This window comes from Geotrypetes seraphini, chromosome 4 (genome assembly GCF_902459505.1).
Source record: "Geotrypetes seraphini chromosome 4, aGeoSer1.1, whole genome shotgun sequence".
NCBI lineage: Eukaryota > Metazoa > Chordata > Amphibia > Gymnophiona > Dermophiidae > Geotrypetes > Geotrypetes seraphini.
The window spans coordinates 241,330,860-241,348,051 of NC_047087.1; the positions used below are offsets into that span (position 1 = coordinate 241,330,860).

At 41.3% G+C, this 17,192-nt stretch overlaps 1 protein-coding gene across 4 annotated transcripts in view; it reads left to right on the plus strand.

Annotated features, from left to right (window-relative positions):
• CTNNA3 (catenin alpha 3) overlaps nucleotides 1-17,192 on the plus strand; it is a 1,751,094-nt gene that overhangs the window by 989,955 nt on the left and 743,947 nt on the right. For 3 of the 4 annotated variants that reach the window (XM_033940460.1, XM_033940461.1, XM_033940465.1), the window contains exon 9: nucleotides 5,858-6,010. The exons of the other annotated variant lie outside the window; for it this stretch is intronic. In XM_033940460.1, coding sequence (XP_033796351.1) covers nucleotides 5,858-6,010 — 153 coding nt within the window. The remainder of the gene's footprint in view (nucleotides 1-5,857; nucleotides 6,011-17,192) is intronic. 4 annotated transcript variants of the gene reach the window in all.

Genomic DNA, 17,192 nt, shown 5'->3' on the forward strand with positions numbered 1-17,192 from the left:
AATACAATCATAATATTATACAAACAAATAGAAAATATGTGACACCAATGAACATTAAAGGGTGAATTGAGTGAAGGTTGATGCTCAATGAAATTTACATATATAAATAAAAAAAACTATGTAACTATAATCATGCCAACAGAAAAGATCATGTGAAAACAAAACAAGGTCAAACATATTTACATACCTTAAAGCAGTGGTTCCCAACCCTGTCCTGGAGGACCACCAGGCCCATTAGGTTTTCAGGCTAGCCCTAATGAATATTCATAAGAGAGATTTGCATATAATGGAAGTGACGGGCATGCAAAGCTGCTCCATGCATATTCCTTAGGGCTATCCTGAAAACCCGATTGCCCTGGTGGTCCTCCAGGGACAGGGTTGGGAATCACTGCCTTAAAGCATGTGACCAGTGTGAAAATCATGATAGATATGTAAGAACAAATTTGTCATATACCGATTGCTTGTTAGGATCCACAAATTGTCTAAATTAGCTCAAATGGTGTCATATTCTTAATAAATGCCCTCTGGATCTGATGATTCTATTAGATGAGACAGCACAAGAAAAAAGTAATGAATTGAAGATGATATTAAAGAGTAAGTTAAAACATCTTAGGGGTCAAAATACGAATTTTGACAGCATTATTGTGAGCCTTGGAAAAAGGTCTGACAGTTTCAAACGAGAATTTAAAGAGATCAAAAACAAAAAGATTCTTAGAGATGAGGCAGATTGTAGATATGGATCAATTCAAAGGCCAAAGTTTTTAATAGAAACAAATTTTAAAAACCAGATAATTAGAAGACCTGTAGAAAATCCTAGAATTGCATTTAACCCAGACCTTACCATTACTGACACACATCTTGCTAGGGAGGATACACAAGAAGAAAGAGAATGTAAATGTATCAGGAGTAAGTCTGGAGATCTTTTTATTTCCCAATTGAATAGCATCTCAGACTATTCAATGTTTTTATTTTATGAGGTTTTAATATTTTTTGACGATGTTATGAATTATATAATGTCTTACAAGTTTTATTGATATGGTATTTGTAGACTTGAAAAAGGCATGTGCTGCTGAAACACTGGCTGTGTGAGTCCAGATTGAGTCCAGTTTGTTAATAGACCTAATAAATATCTACTGAACAACATCCTGGCTGGTGACATCTTTTACTCTTGACTCTTGCATTTGCATTCCAATTTAATCCTTACTACATGCCAACTGCTCTCTGGATCTGTTTTCTTTTAACACCAGATCACTTAATGACTGCTATGTAGGAGGCATGAGATGATCCAGCATTAACTCATCAGTTATTCAGTTAGGGCCTGGTTTTTAGATGGTGGTAGGCATCCTACTGCCGTCTGGCAGTCAATCTAGATGGATGTTAAAAAATAAAAATTTGGGTGATGCATCTGTTGCTGGTTTAGAGAAACGTGTAAGGACACTTAAGCACGTCCAAGGTGGGACATGGGTCCTTTTTTTGCCCAGAAGTGGGCTTGGGCATGTTTAAATGTCCCTACGCATCTCCATAGGCGAGGAACAAAATGCTGGCCTACATTTCCCAAATGTGAAGGTAGATGCCCAACCGACTGAGCTGATTGCAGCACGGAAATCCCTGATCAGCTGAGCCGGCTTCAGGGAATCTTGCCGGCTCAGCTGATCAGGGAGAAATTCCCGTGCTACAACCAGCTGAGCTAGCTTCGGTAGAGGACCCCCGACATTCCCCCCCCCCAAAATCGGCAGGAGAGATGCCCATACCCTCCTTCCTTATACCCCCCAACACCCCCCCCACAGAGATTTGCAGGAGGAATGCCCACTCCCTCCTATCACTGGGCCCCCCTTAAATCTGTGACACCCTACCCCGAACCCACAGCAGCCCACCTTGATACCCCCTGAATCCACAACACCCCATCCTGACACCCCCTATACCTGTTTAGGAAGACCAGCAAGAGGGATACCCATTCCCTCCTGCCGGTAGGTCCACTTCTTCAAAATGGTAGGCCTTCCCTTTCCTGGTGCATCCTTAGTGCCCCCGGTGCCTCCTTCCTATGTCCTTAGTGCCCCCAGTGTCTCCGTACTGTGTCCTTAGTGCCCCCAGTGCCTCCTTCCCGTGTCCTTAGTGCCCCCAGTGCCTCTGTCCTGCTTAGTGCCCTCAGTGCATCCTATGTCCTTAGTGCCCTCAGTGCCCCTTTCTATGTCCCCATCACTATCTTCCAGACTTGGTCCCACCCCCACCCCCACCCTCGATGCCAGCCTGCCTCCCATCCCCCTGAGCAGCATGTTTCCATTTAACCCCCCTACCCCTGATGCCAACCTGCCTCCCATCCCCCTGAGCAGCATGTTTCCATTTAACCCCCCCACCCCCGATGCCAGCCTGCCTCCCATCCCCCTGAGCAGCATGTTTCCATTTAACCCTCCCACCCCAGATGCTAGCCTGTTTCCCATCCGCCTGAGCAGCATGTTTCCATTTAATTCCCCCCCCTCGGTGCCGACCCTACCCAGCACACCCGAAACCCCCGTTGACCCTCCCAGCCGACACTCCCACTGCTAGACAGCCAACAAACCTCCCGGCTCCAGCAGCATCCGAGGCACAGTAAACACGCTGCTTCGCGTCCTTCTACTGCCCTAATTTCCTCTGCCGCGTCTCTGATGATGTCATCTGGGATGCGGCAGAGGAAATCAAGCCAGTAGAAGGCCGTGAAGCAGCGTGTTTACTGTGCCTCAGACGCTGCTGGAGCCGGGAGGTTTGTGTTCGTCTTGCGATGGGAGGTTTGGCTGGGAGGGTCAACGGGGGTTTTGGGTGTGCCGGGTAGGGTCGGCGCAGGGGTGGGTGGGGGGAGTCACGGTGTGTTACCTGCTGCCAGTCATTAGAATAGACCCCTAAGCGCGCATGCGCACTCTGCCGACCACGGAACTACAGATCAGGGATCAGAGAACACGGCGGTAAGAGTGTGCATGCGCGCTTAGCGTTTTATTATAGTAGATATTTGTTTTTCATTCTGTTTTTTTGTATCACATCATCATTTAGATCTTGCATTTTGAAACATATTCTCTGTCAGTGAGTCCTGTTTTAAGGTACTAGTGGAACTTCAAATGGCCCAACTTGACATCTGAATTCCTTTTCGCATGTCCTTTCTAAAATGTTACACTATTATTTTTTCTTACTTTGTAAGAGGATGTTCTTTTGCAAAATGTTCTCTTGAAAGATTCTTTTCTTTAGTAAATAATTTAAAATAACTATGTATATACTTCTACTTTCCTTTCTATTTTTACTAATAGAGATTTCATTCATAAACTGATGCTTTATTAAATTCTAATCTGAGGCTTTTTATTAAATTCCAAATGCTGGAGGAGTGGGGCTAGTAGTGTTCTACAGGCCTTATCAGCTGAAGCAAAACAGTCAGAGGAGTAAGGGCAGCACGTTTCTGAGGCAAGCAGTACAGACAGAACATGGGTGAATAGAGAAGGAAGACAGTACAAGGGAGAAAAAGTACAAATAGAAAAAAAGTATCATATGGAAAGTAGTACTTGTAAGAAAACATATAGGCATAGAGCATGGCAAAGGTCAGTGGCATAGCAAGGGTGAGTGATGCCTAGGATGGGGACATCCCTTCCCTGCCCTCTTCTCTACACCTCATCCTCATCTGCTTCTTCCCTGCCCCCTCCTGCTGCGTACCCCTTCCCTTCCCCCATACATATATAACGTTCCTGGCGTGAGCAGCAACCCCAACCTGCTGCTTGTGCCAGCATCGGTTCTTCCTCTGACATCACTTCCTAGGTGCAGTTCCAGGAAGTGATGTCAGAGGAAGAGCCAATGCTGGCGCGAGCAGCAGGTTGGGATTGCTACTCGTGCTGGGAATGTTAAAGAGGTATGGGGGAATGGGTGCATGGTAGTGGGGAGCAGGGTGGGGGCGTAGAGGGGGATGAATACCAGTGCCCCCATCAAGACAGCATCTGGGGTGGACTGCCCCCTGCCCCCCCCCCCTTACCACACCACTGGCAGAGGTGCAAGAGAGTGTCTGAGGAAAGATAGCGTAAGAGAATGGAATGACAAGGGTTCAGAGATGCAGGGGAAGAAAAGCATAGTAGGGTCAGAGTGGAAAGGGTTTAAGATAGAGAGAATGTTTGACAAAAAAGCATGTTGCCATGAAATTTGGACCCAGATTCTATAAACAGTGCCTAGATCGGCATGCTTAGCTGATCTAGGCATCCAACTAAATTTTCTTAATTGACTTAATCGATACCATTAATTTAAAGTAACATTAAAAAATAATTTGCTGGTAGGCGCTTAACTCAATAGGCGCCTACCACTTCGAGGTGCCTACCAGCAAGTAAGCATGGTTAGGGACAGAAAATCCTGGCCTAAATGTGAGCATGCCTAAGGTTTCAATGCCTGCCAATGCTTAAGACCCCTGAGGTGCCACTAGATACAATTCTATAAACGGCGCCTAGTGGACGATTGACTATTGCGCTCAACAGCACCTAGAAATCAGGCACCATTTAGAGAATTAGGGCCTTGACATTTATTTATCATTATTCTACAGACATCTGTTTGACATGCCTGTTGAGTATGCACTGAATCTTCTTTCCATGCATTCTGCTAATGGATGCACAATACACTTGGGAACCGAGGTTTTATTGCTATTAAGAATGTTTGTGGCACTGTATGTAGTACAATATTGCATTGTGATTTTATGGTGTGTTTAGAATGATCTAATTGCAATGCTCTCATTTTTTTTTCCACTTGATTTAGAACCCAGAAAATGTCTTTTCAGCAGAGTAATTTCTTGGCTGTGTCACTTAGAGGCTTACATGAAATTTAATTTAGGAGAACTAATTTGAAGCAGAACGTTATACTTGTTTAATAATTTTAACTGGAGGTGCAAAAACAATTAATGTAAATGGAGAAAATTGAACATTGGATTCATTAATTATTCTTCTTGCCCTATTAATGTATTATCATCTGGCGTAACCAGTGATCTCCACTGGTTTAATTACCACGAAGTCTAACGTGCTTAGCTACTGGTAATCAAAATATGTAGTCACTGTCTTTAACAAGGTAGAAAGTATTTGGCAGTTTGGGAAAGAATAAAAGAAGTTTGTATGTCCGAGTGCATATATGTGACTGTCTCTGGGGAAAACCTGACTGAAGTCACCAGAAATAAACAACAACAAAAAAAGAGGTTTACATTAATTCTGTTAGAACAAACAATTTGTAATACAACAGTCTAAACCCCATCTTTATATGTGAAAAAATAGAAAAGTTACAGAGTTCAAACATGTGACTGCTCACCATTCTGGATCCATAGCTGTAGTCCACGTTTTTGTTGAAATGCTCGCATAACAAAGGGGCTCTTTTACTAAACTGCACTAAGAAATAGGCTTAGTGCACCCTTATGTGGATCTTTCGTATGCGCTAAGCTCATTTCTTATGTGACCGTGAAAATATCATTTTTTGTTTTTGCTTCATATATGGCCTTGCACTAATGTTATGAATAGTGTGCAGCCATTTTTTTTAAAAAATTACCCCCCACTTGTTTTTTAATTAAGCCCAGCATCGTGCATCGTGGGCCGGCACAGTAAATGCTCTGACGCCCATAGGAATTGAATGGACATCAAAGCATCTGCTGCACGGCACTCAGCTGTATAGCTTACTAAAAGGAGGCCTAACTCAGGAGCCCTTACAGCTTCCTATTTAGACCCATTCTGTTATAGCTTATTGAATCACAGAACATTTTTTATTGGGTTTTCTTTATGTGATAAGCATATTATTTTATGTATGTAGCTTGCATGCTGACAAAAGCTTCTGCTTTATGTCTCAAATTGATAATTAACACAATTCAATTGGTAAATCTGTTTTGCAGCTACGAAAGGCTATTATTGATCATGTCTCAGACTCCTTCTTGGACACCACTCTTCCTCTTTTAGTTCTTTTCGAAGCAGCCAAAAATGGGAAAGAAAATGAAATAAAGGAGTATGCCACTATATTTAGAGAGCACGTAAGCAGAATTGTAGAGGTAAGTTTCTGGATGTCAAACTTGGATTTAATAAAGAACAAGTTGTAACATTATCCTTTCCTTTCTGTTTATTAATAATACGGTAGTTATAATCTGGCACATACACTAATAAGAAACAAGTACTAATGAGAAATATATTTGGATTATGATAAATTAGGCTTTTATGAATTATATGCTCAAAAGTCAGTGCCAAATAAATGAGAGTTTAAATGCAGAATGAGTAGTTGGGCTGAAGCAGTTTACAAAGTGATATTTCTTTTGAATAAGTCTACATACAAATTTTATGTGTATCTTTTATATTTGTTTCATTAATGGTTCAGGGCTAATGTTACCATAAAAAAAAATTAGTGTGCAATTTGGGGTTATGGGTTTTGATATACACTTCTCCTTGTGACCCTGGACAGGTCACTTGCCCCCCCCCAATGCCCCAGATATATTAGATTGTGAGCCCACCGGGACAGACAGGGGAAAATGCTTGAGTAAAGAACATAAGAACATAAGCAATGTCTCCACTGGGTCAGACCTGAGGTCCATCGTGCCCAGCAGCCCGCTCACGCGGCGGCCCAACAGGTCCAGGACCTGTGCAGTAATCCTCTATCTATACCTGAATAACACCCCCCTTTTACAAAACCTCAGAAGCTGTTTTTAGCACAGGCTGGCATGCTGAATGCTCTGTGCTGCTCCTGATGCTCATAGGAATTCTGACTGTCGGGAGCAGCGCAGAGCATTCAGCACGCCAGCTAGGGGAGGAGCTTTAGGCATCTGGGCCAATCGGAGCCTTAGGCCCCTCCCCGGTGCATCCCAGAATACACCAGGAACGGGAAGGCCTGCCATTTTGGAAAAGGCAGGCCTGCCAGTCGGGGGAGTGGACATCCCTCTTGCCAACAGACATAATTCTGTATATGGCATCGGTGTGTGATCTTAGGCGGCTGTAGAAACAGGCATCCTATACAGAATTTCCCCCTAAGTGCAGTTTTGTAAAAGGTCCCCTAAGTATGTATCTGTAGAAATGGGGTGTGTGAGGGGCAATTTTGTTAAGAAGAGCTCACAGGTACACATGCCTTTACATGCTTAAGTGCAAAGAAAAGTAACTCTTAAGCTTATAAATCAGTGGTCTTCATAAATTTTTAAGCTGGGGCCACTTTTGATTCTAATGACAGTGTGTGTCGGTGACATCCGTTCCCATCAGCCCACCAGTGTGTGTCAGTGACATCAGCTCACCTTCAAATTTTGTTGGGGGGGGGCATCCTTATGGTTGTGAGCATTTTCAAATACATTCTCTTTTGTCTAGTGAGAAATGTCTTGTTCATCAAGCAGGCAGTTCCTCCCCCCATCCATTTCCCCTTTCCTGAGCCTGGCTAAAGAAGCAGAGAGTAGCAGAAAATCCCCCAAAACAAAACAGAAAGACAATGGGGGAAGCCCTAGAGTTTTTTAGGGGCTGCCACTGGCCCCTGGGCCTTGCATCGAAAAACACTATTGTGAAAATTCTGTAGTGCTCAAATGCAAAGGGGAGTATCGATGTGAAAGGAGCATGTGTGATTCACAAACATTTCTCCCACTTTTCCTAATTTACGTGCCCACAGTTACACCATGTCTATGGCCAGTATAACTGCAGTGTGTAAATTTTAGCTATGCCCAAGCTAGTATTGTATAATGGAATCTTGGTGCTCCCTGTGCTGCAGTGGCATGCCTAAATGGAGGCACTCACCTACAAACTTGCACAAGATTGCAAGGAGCAGTAGCGGAATTTGGAACCCAGGCTTCCCTGGTTGTCAGCCCAGTGCTGTAATCACTAGGCAGGAATAATTTATGAGTGTGACTGATAAGTCTATTATGACAGAACTTATTATACCATAGGCACATACTTTTTGAATCTCAAATTGCCGGTGTTTCATTTGCATACCATTTGAAGTGATTGTTTTAAGTATATAATTGCACATATCATCATTATCCTCTTTGTCCTAAACCATTTCCATATTCTTATGTAGCTGAAGAGTACACTGCATACTTTAGTTTCTTTATACAACTTGCAGCAATGCATACATTCACATGAGCACTTCCTATTGAAGAGATGATAACATTTTCAAGCTGACAAGTTTGCCATTGAAGACATCAATGCTAATTTGCTCTGCAAGGCCAGCTTTAAAAAAAAAAAAAAAAAAAAAGTAGGGTTTTAATTTTTACCATCTCCCTTTGCTTAATGAAAATGCATAACCCATTGATCTCAAAGGTATGAACTCTTAAAAAAAAGAGATGGCAAATTAGTCCAAGAATCCAGCAGCTTTGTCATATTAGTTCAGCAAATTAGTGTTTAGTTTTTAAAATAAAATGAAAAATAAGTCACTGGCATGAATCTGGATGACAGATGGAGCAGTAGCAGGCACATCTAAGGTGAACTTCCGCCCACTAGCAGCAAATTCACATCAATCTAAGCTGTGGTAACTTTCCATCAGATTCACTGAGAAAAAAAAATGAAAATTCTATCAAACTTGAAAGAGGCTTAATTTTCTCTTTTTGTGGTATGACTTCAAAATGTTTGCTAATCTCTAAAAAGCGTAGTTATCAAAGTGAGCTACCTTTAAACACTATTTTTGTAAATCATTAACTCATGTTATTTTAGCACAGACCCCCTTTTATGCAAGAAGTCCTAGGGGGAAGTTATCAATCTTGGCTACTGTTAAGATACGTTATTTATTTAAGCATCAAATTACTGCATGTCAATGGCCACAAATTTGGACTTGGAGGATGAGATGTACAATGTCTGCATCTACGAGACAAAATTGGTTCTTTCTGTTACATAGAGCATTCTGGACCCCAGTTCATTTACAAAAGCTGGATAGCTCTAAGTCTAATAGATGTTGGCATTGTCATCTTGAAGCAGGGACTTTAGATCATTTGTTATTCTATTGTCCATTCATTGTGGCTTTTTGGAAAACAATTTGGGGCCAAATAAATTGTTTGTTAGAAAATCCGGTGGCATTGTCTTATGATACTGTATTATTTGGCATGTCAATGAGGGGTAAGAGCCAAATATCTTCAAAAAATAATAAGCTTTTACTTATTATGACAGGGGTTGCCATACAACAGATTACAAGTAATTGGAAGAATTGGAATAGATTGAATTATAGTTTCTGGTGGAATTCTTTATGTCATATATATAAAATGGAAAGGGTAATAGCTACATAGCAGGGGTATTTAAGAAAATTTCAGGATGTTTGGCAGCCTTTAACAAATTATTGTAATGAATAGATACCATTTTTCCCTTAATAGTATATGTCCAAGATGTGGAGAGGGGGGATAGAGTTTGGTCTTTCTATAACTGAATGAAATGTTAGGAATTATTTTAATATATGGTATATCTGTTTATATTTCTGATATGGAAGGGAGAGTAGGGAGCATGATAAACTTTTTAAAATGGATTATTGCAGAATATTACGGTTGGTGTTATGTTTTTATTTTACTGAAATACTTATTGTAAGATTTAAAATGAATAAAGAATTTTAAAAAAAGAAAATATGTTATTTTACTATTAATCCTTCATATTCATTACTCCTTGTTGGCCCTGACAAATCTGGTATCCATTACTACTGAATCTTCTAGATGCTCCCAAATTCTGCTGGGAGACTATCCCTCTCTTCTATCTCAGCAGAACAGTCAATTACTACATCCAAATCTCCACAGTCTCAGTTTGACAGCCTGGAAATTGAAAGTTCAATCCTACCACATCTGCCACTTACTCAACCAGTAAAGACGGTCCTTTTGGCAGCAAGGTGTCCTACTAGGAAGTCATATCAAGCTAAATGGAAATGTTTATCCATCTAGGCATACAACCACCAGTAGAATCCTCTTCATTGTCCAGTTGATTATATTTTATCATATCTGCTGCATTTGTCAAATTCTGGTCTCAAATCAAACTGTCAGATTTCATCTAGCAACTATCTCAGCCTACCATACTTTCGTGGACAGTAAACCTATTTCACATCACCCTTTCATTTCTCGTTTCATGAGAGATCTCACTAATCTTAGGCCTCCATTACGAGACCCTCCTGCAGCATGGGACCTTAATTTAGTTTTAGATCACTTAATGCAGGCCCCTTTTGAGCAATTGGGATCTGCTTCTCTTACATTCCTTACTTGGAAGACAGTTTCTCTCAAAGCTTTAACTTTAGCCAGAAGAGTTAGTGAACTTCAAGCACTGGTTACATACTATCCTTTACTACAATTTTTTCCTAATAGAGTACAATTATGAACTCATCCCAAATTCCTTCCTAAGATTGTTACGACTTTCATCTCAACCAATCGATAACCTTACCATCGTTTTTTCCTCCTCCACATTCCAACAGAGCAAAGTCTTCACACACTGGACTGCAAGAATATTTCGGTCACACACACAGAACACCAATGCTAAATACATAATAACTGACCAAAATGATAAATATAAATGAAACCAAATCCCAAGAAGCCACACCTTCCATATAGTACAACACCAAAGAAATAAAAAGATTAATTTCATCCTATAATGTGCAAAATATAAAGATCACACATGCCAGGGATGGTGTTAGGCCAAGAAGTGCAATTAGGGCAACTGCCTCCTGGCTAGAGAAAGCCCTATGCCTGCTGGAAGCTGAAGATGGCACAGGCTAGTAGAGGGATTTTGGGTCCCCTCCCAAATTTCTGCCCTGGGCCCTTCCCATGTCTAACACCAGAATCGGCAGGATAAACATTTTAGTTCTCATATATTCTAATCACAAAATAGAAAATACAATTTTTCAGACAATATTGGTCCTAGGCTCCGGTTTCTGTTTCCCTCTGTCTTCTCATAACTCACTTGCCAGGGTCTCCTGCTCATTTGACATTTCTTCTTCTCTTTGCTCACCATTCATCTTCCATCTTTCCCTTCTCTGTGTCCCCTATACTTCCCTGTCCAGCATCTCTCCAGTGTCCATATCTCTGTATTTATCATCACTACTCTACGTTCTGCATTACTCATCTCCCTTCTTTGTTCCTATTCTCTCTCATATCTAGCACTTTCCCTTTGTGTCCATATACCCCCTCCCATGTCTGGCATTTCCCCTCTCTGTCCACTTTACTGGTTGCATTTCTATGCAACATCTCCCTTTGTGTCCCTGTCCCTATGCTCCTCTCCATGCCCATTATTTCCCCTATTTCTGATGCCTCCCTGTGACTCTCCTTCTATCTGTTGTGTTCAGTATTTCATTCCCTATTCCTTCATTCACTTAGTATGGTATCTCCTTTATCCTTCTCTTCCCTCCAGCAGCCCCCCTTCCACAGGTACAGCACCTTTTCCTGTTTTCTCCAGTTCCCCCTCTTGCAGGTCCTGTAGCTCTTTCCCTTCCCTTCCCTTCAGCTCCAGCCCTCCCCTCCATAAGTCAAATACCTCTCATTCCCTTACCTTCAGCTCCAGCCCTCCTCCTGTGCCCTTTTGTCCATCCCCAACCCCTCCTGGGCCAATTCTTCCATCTACTTTGCTTTACATTGCTCCTTCTTTTCAATGGGGTCAATGGCTCCAGCTCCCTCACTTGCTCACGGGTCCAGTGGCTCCAGCTGGCTTCCTTCCCTCCCTGCTACTAGCACATACCTTGCAGAGTGATCTGATCTCTACATAGACTTGCTCTAAGTCAGTACTTGTGGCCTTCCCCTGCTGGGCTCCTCCTTATGAGGGAAGGCCGCAAGCACTGGCGTGCAAGCCTGTGTAGAGATCAGATCACACTTCAAGGTGTGTGCTAGCAGCAGGGAGGGAGGGAAGCTGGCTGAAGCTGCTGGACCTGTGAACAAGGGGGGCGGGTGGGCTGGATCCGCCAGACCCACGAGTGAGGGTAAGTAGGATGCAGTTGCTGGATGTTCTGATTACGAGCCTCATAGTATTATTAGGATCCAAATTAGCATCTGGAAAATTCTCTATTAAAAAGGAATAATCACTATATAACATCCCAGGAATATAATAATAAAGTAAAATATTAAAAGCTGAAGAGCTTAAAACCAATAATTACAAACCTAGGATAAGTAAATTTTTCTCTTGGAGAAATTAAAAGAATATCTAAAAATTACTAACAGATACCCACCATGCTTTTCTAAATGAGGCTGTGAAAACAGCTAAATAAATAGATAGGGTTAGAGTTAATATTTTCTTCATTTAGCTAGGATTCAGTATTAAAAACAATATCAAGTTTCATTTTCATAATCATATCAGAGATTATTGTTACCTTATTTCTCACAGATCTTGCATTAACTATTCCTATTGTATCTGTTAACAAGATTAATATCAACTGGCTCATATTTAATCTCATGTAAAACTCTGGGTAGGTGAGTAACCGATTGTGATACTAGAAGATCTCCATAGTGACCTTGACCTATAACTACTTCAATAGGACACATCCATAATATTGCTATACTAAAACCAAGATAAAATATACAACAGGGCAGACAACTTTGCAAATTAAAATCAAGATCTACACAGAATGATCTACAATGTCTCTCAAAGTGCATATGAAGGGGTGTAAAAAAGAGCGCTCCTTTGCCATGCTCCTTCATCAACGTGATAAGGAGGTGCTCATACCTCTGGCACTGAGCTTGGCATTTAATACTCTAGTTACTGGGCACTCCCATGATGTCACAAGAAGGTAGAATTAGCATTGGTCTGCACTTGGAAACAGTGATACATATTTCTGGGCTTTCAGGCCAAAAAGTGATATTCTGAAACATGCTCCCTCATTAACCCCCCTTTCACTAAGCCGTGGTAGAGCTTTCTACTGTGTCCCAGAGCGCTAAATGCTCTGATGCTCATATGAATTCTATGAACATTGGAGCTCTGTCAGAGCACATAGCGCTCTGGGCCACGGTAGAAACCTCTACCGCTGTTTAGTAAAATGGGGGAAGGGGGTAGTGAAATCTACATTTATCAAGCCATATTAAAAAAAAAAAAAATACTCACTTTCCCTTGCTCTGATTTCTTTAAACTATTCCAGTTATTATCAGCTACAGCTAACAAAATTCTTAAGAGGTGCAGATTTTATATACTCACAAGCATTCACCACCAATCTCAATACTCTACCTCTTGGTCCTTTCTTTTATTATCAATCTCTCCACATTCATTATGGTTTAACCAATTGCTTGTTATTTTACATCTCCTGGACTGAAACCATCTGAAGACACTCAGCTTATTACCCCAGGTCAGGAAAAGAAGGATGCATAATATTTCTCTCTTGAAAAGAAAGCTATATTAAGAAATGAGAAACATGTTTCCCTTCTGCATGCAGTAAAGATCTCTGTTATTCATATTGCATGCTTCAATGCTGTATTTTCAAAAATAGTGAGAACTTTGAGGTCTTTCATAGATAATCCACTGGCACTTTGGAAGGAAAATTATACTTAAAAATGCTATATGTCAAGTGCTATTTTTCACTATATCTTGCTTTCTCCCAGCTTGTCCTAAACCTGACCTCATGGATCCTCATTTCAGGATATCTGAAATAAATATGTAAGCAAATTTAACTCATGCATATTCATTCCAACTATCTTGAAAATCTGACTGTCTGGGGGACCCCAAAACAGGTTTGAAAACAACTGAACTAACATTATCAGTATACATACAGTATATGTACATCATTTATAAACACATTCACATCAGATCCACTTGTCACAAAAGTCTATAGTCATTAACATCCTGCTGTTTCACTGTGAGGAAGCAATATTTATCACTGTAGGATTTCTCACTGAAATAGTGCTTCTATGCTTATAATATTGTTTGTTTATGTAAGCATCAGAAATATTTTTTTTTAAAAGGATTAGGATGAGTAGATTTTGAAAATAACATTATTAGAACAATGAAATTGGAATGATACAATTTTGAAATTATTCTATTGACAGAGACATATGCTACATTATATTCCTATATATTTGTGGTGATTCAGAAGTCTTCAGGGTATTCAAATAATAATCAGTAAAATTTTGTAAGGGTTTTTAGCACTTGGGACAATTTATTCAAAGCTTAGAGCATGTTAGCAGACATTAGATTGTGCTAAGTGCCATGTGGGCCATAGACATAAAGGGCCAGATTCTATAAATCAGTGTTTTTCAACCTTTTTTGGGCAAAGGCACACTTGTTTCATGAAAAAAATCACGAGGCACACCACCATTAGAAAATGTTAAAAAATTTAACTCTCTGCCTATATTGACTATATATAAAGTAATTCTCTTGAATAGGAATCAAATAAACACAAAGAAAGTATTTTATAATTACTTTATTACGAAATAAAAATTATAAAATACTTTATTCAGTGCGAAACCTGGGCCTGTTTGGCTGAACACAAAGCTGATATTCTGGCTGGAATCGAAGAAAGACACACACGTAGCTCTTCGTCAACAGCTCTCAGTCTCTCTCTGTATTTGGTTTTTATAGCATACAAAAATAGACAAATATACCCTCCATCCTTTTTATTAAACCACAATAGCAGTTTTTAGCGCAGGGAGCTGCGCTGAATGTCCAGCGCTGCTCTTGACGCTCATAGGCTCCCTGCGCTAAAAACCACTATTGCGTTTTAGTAAAAGGTGACCATATTGTAAAATATAGACAGCAGATATAAATTCAGAACTGTGCATAGTAAGTGAAGGGAAGTTTTCATCTCTGGGAATTTACCCAGTTAACTATTAAGTTATTTGGGCAAATTCCTTTGAAAACTGTGGTAATACTGCCTCCACTTTGCTAAATTTAAAATAAAATCATTTTTCCTACCTTGTCTGGTGATTTCTGGTTGCACTTTCTTCTTCTGACTGTGCATCCAATCTTTCTTCCCTTCTATCAGCCTGTATGCTTTCTCTCCTCCACACCTCATTCCCTCCCCCAACTTTTTCTTCCTCTCTCACTGACCTTTCTTTCTTTTTTTCTGTTTCTCTTCTTTCCTTCTGTTTCCCTGCCTGCCCCCTTTCTTTCTTTCTCCCTGCCGTTCCCCAAGCCACTGCCACTGCCGCTGCCATCGGGGAACAGGACCCACCAATGGATAACAGGCCCCAAAGCCGACGCCGACGCATGCTCTCCCTGACGTCAATTCTGCAATCGGAGAGGAAGTTCCGCCCAGCCAGGCAGCGATTGGCTGACCCGAACTTCCTCTCCGACTGCAGAATTGACGTCGGGAAGAAGAAGACTTATCGGCTCGATAGATTAGATCGCCAAGACAAAGTGAGTCCTGGGTGATCGACTCACTTTGCCTTGGCGAGCTACTGGCGCCCCTGCCTCGGGCCCCCTGACAGCTCCGGGCCCGGTGGCCCTGCGGCACACCAGGCAACATCTCGCGGCACACTAGTGTGCCGCGGAACAGCGGTTGAAAAACACTGCTATAAATGACACCTAATTTAGGATCCACTAGGTACCCTAGGGGCTTCTTTTATTAAGGAGTGCTAGCGTTTTTAGCGCACGCACGAAATTACCACACGCTAAAACACGCGGTACGCTTCTAAAATAACGCCAGCTCAATGTTGGCGTTAAGGTCTAGTGCGCAGGGCAATTTAGCACACGCTGTTCCACGTGTTAAGGCCCTAACGCACCTCAGTAAGAGGAGCCCTAATTGCGGATGCCTAGCAACATCTAACTAACCCTCCTTTTACAAAACCGTGAAAGCGTTTTTTAGTGCCAGCTGGCGTGCTGAATACTCTGTGCTGCTCCCGACACTCATAGGAACCTTATGAGCATTGGAGCAGTGCAGAGCATTCAGCAAGCTGGCCAGTGCTAAAAAATACTTTTGCAGTTTTATAAAAAGGGGGGGGGAGGGTTAAATTCCACACACAACCCAAATTGATTTAATAAGCTTAATTGGTGTGGTAATTGACCAAATCTTTGTTTATTTTATTTTATCTTTAAATTAATCAAAGTGCATGAAATTCCATGCGGCACCTAGTGGCGCCTAAGTTGAGCCACCCTCCAATGCGTAACGATACCTAACTGAAAAGTAGGTGTGGTTAGGGTCAAAAATAGGCACTGTAGACTTAGGCGTTGCTAGGCATCTGAAATAGGTCGACCTCTAGTTCGCTTAGCAACACCTACGTCCACTTTGATGCCTCTAGGTACGATTCTGTAAAGGATGCCTAGCTGCTGATTGACAACCTCATGGACGGGCATTTAAAAGTTAGGCGCGGTTAGGCACTGTTTATCGAATCTGGCCCAAAATGTGCTGCACATGATTTATGGGTCATTGCTCAAAACCAAACAGGGCATTTAGAGATGATTAATGCTGGAGTAGCACCTGTATTAATGAATGCAGAATGCTCAGCATGAAAGACAATGGGCTGGATTCACTAAGCAAACCGATCGTGTACCGATCGGTTTACGACCCGATTTCCTTCCGATCCGATTCACTAACCTGTGTAGCGATTCCATCCCGATCTGTGCATACAAATAAGGGGAATCAGCATGCAAAGCAGGAAGGACGCGATTCACTATGCTTTTTTTCCTACACACCAACTGGCTGGCCAATCAAGAACAAGCATGGAAAACAAGGTTGCCCTTACCGCTGAAAAAACTAATGCCAGCTCAGAGTAGGCATTAAGAGTGTTTAAAGAGAGGACTTCCCACTATTCTTTCTTTAAAATCTTTCATTTTTTAAAAATTTAATTTGGAAGTAGAAGGAAGTCTGTGCAATTTCCTAAGTGCTCGTAGTGAGAGATGAATGTGTGCAAGTCAGAGCAAACCTGTTTTCTATGCTTAAATATAAGCCTTCAGTGGAAAAAAAATGAAAAGCTTGTATTTTAAGGCATAGAAAAGTGCCGTTTTCTACTTTATTTCCTGGTTTGCTTGGGCATGAGTGCAGAACTCTTCTGTATGTGCCCCGGGCACCTTCCCCTTAACTTCCCAGTACTCAAGGCTACATATAATTTGCATACTATTAGTTTTCAGCATTGGGAAGATTTTTTCTTTTGTCATATTTTCAAGTGTCCATGTATGATTTTGAATATCGACCTGCTATGTTTATTAGTACATCCTAATTTTTAGTTTTGTTTTTTGTTTTTTTTAAAAGGCCCTTTTGAGAGTTAAGCCCATGTTAACTGCCACAGGCCCCATTTTACTCCTGTGGATCCTATTGCAGATAACATGTGCTAATCCTTAGTAAAAGACCATCTAAGCTGCTAAACTGGCCTCTTTGAAAGTTTGCTAGGGTTCAGTGCCTAAATA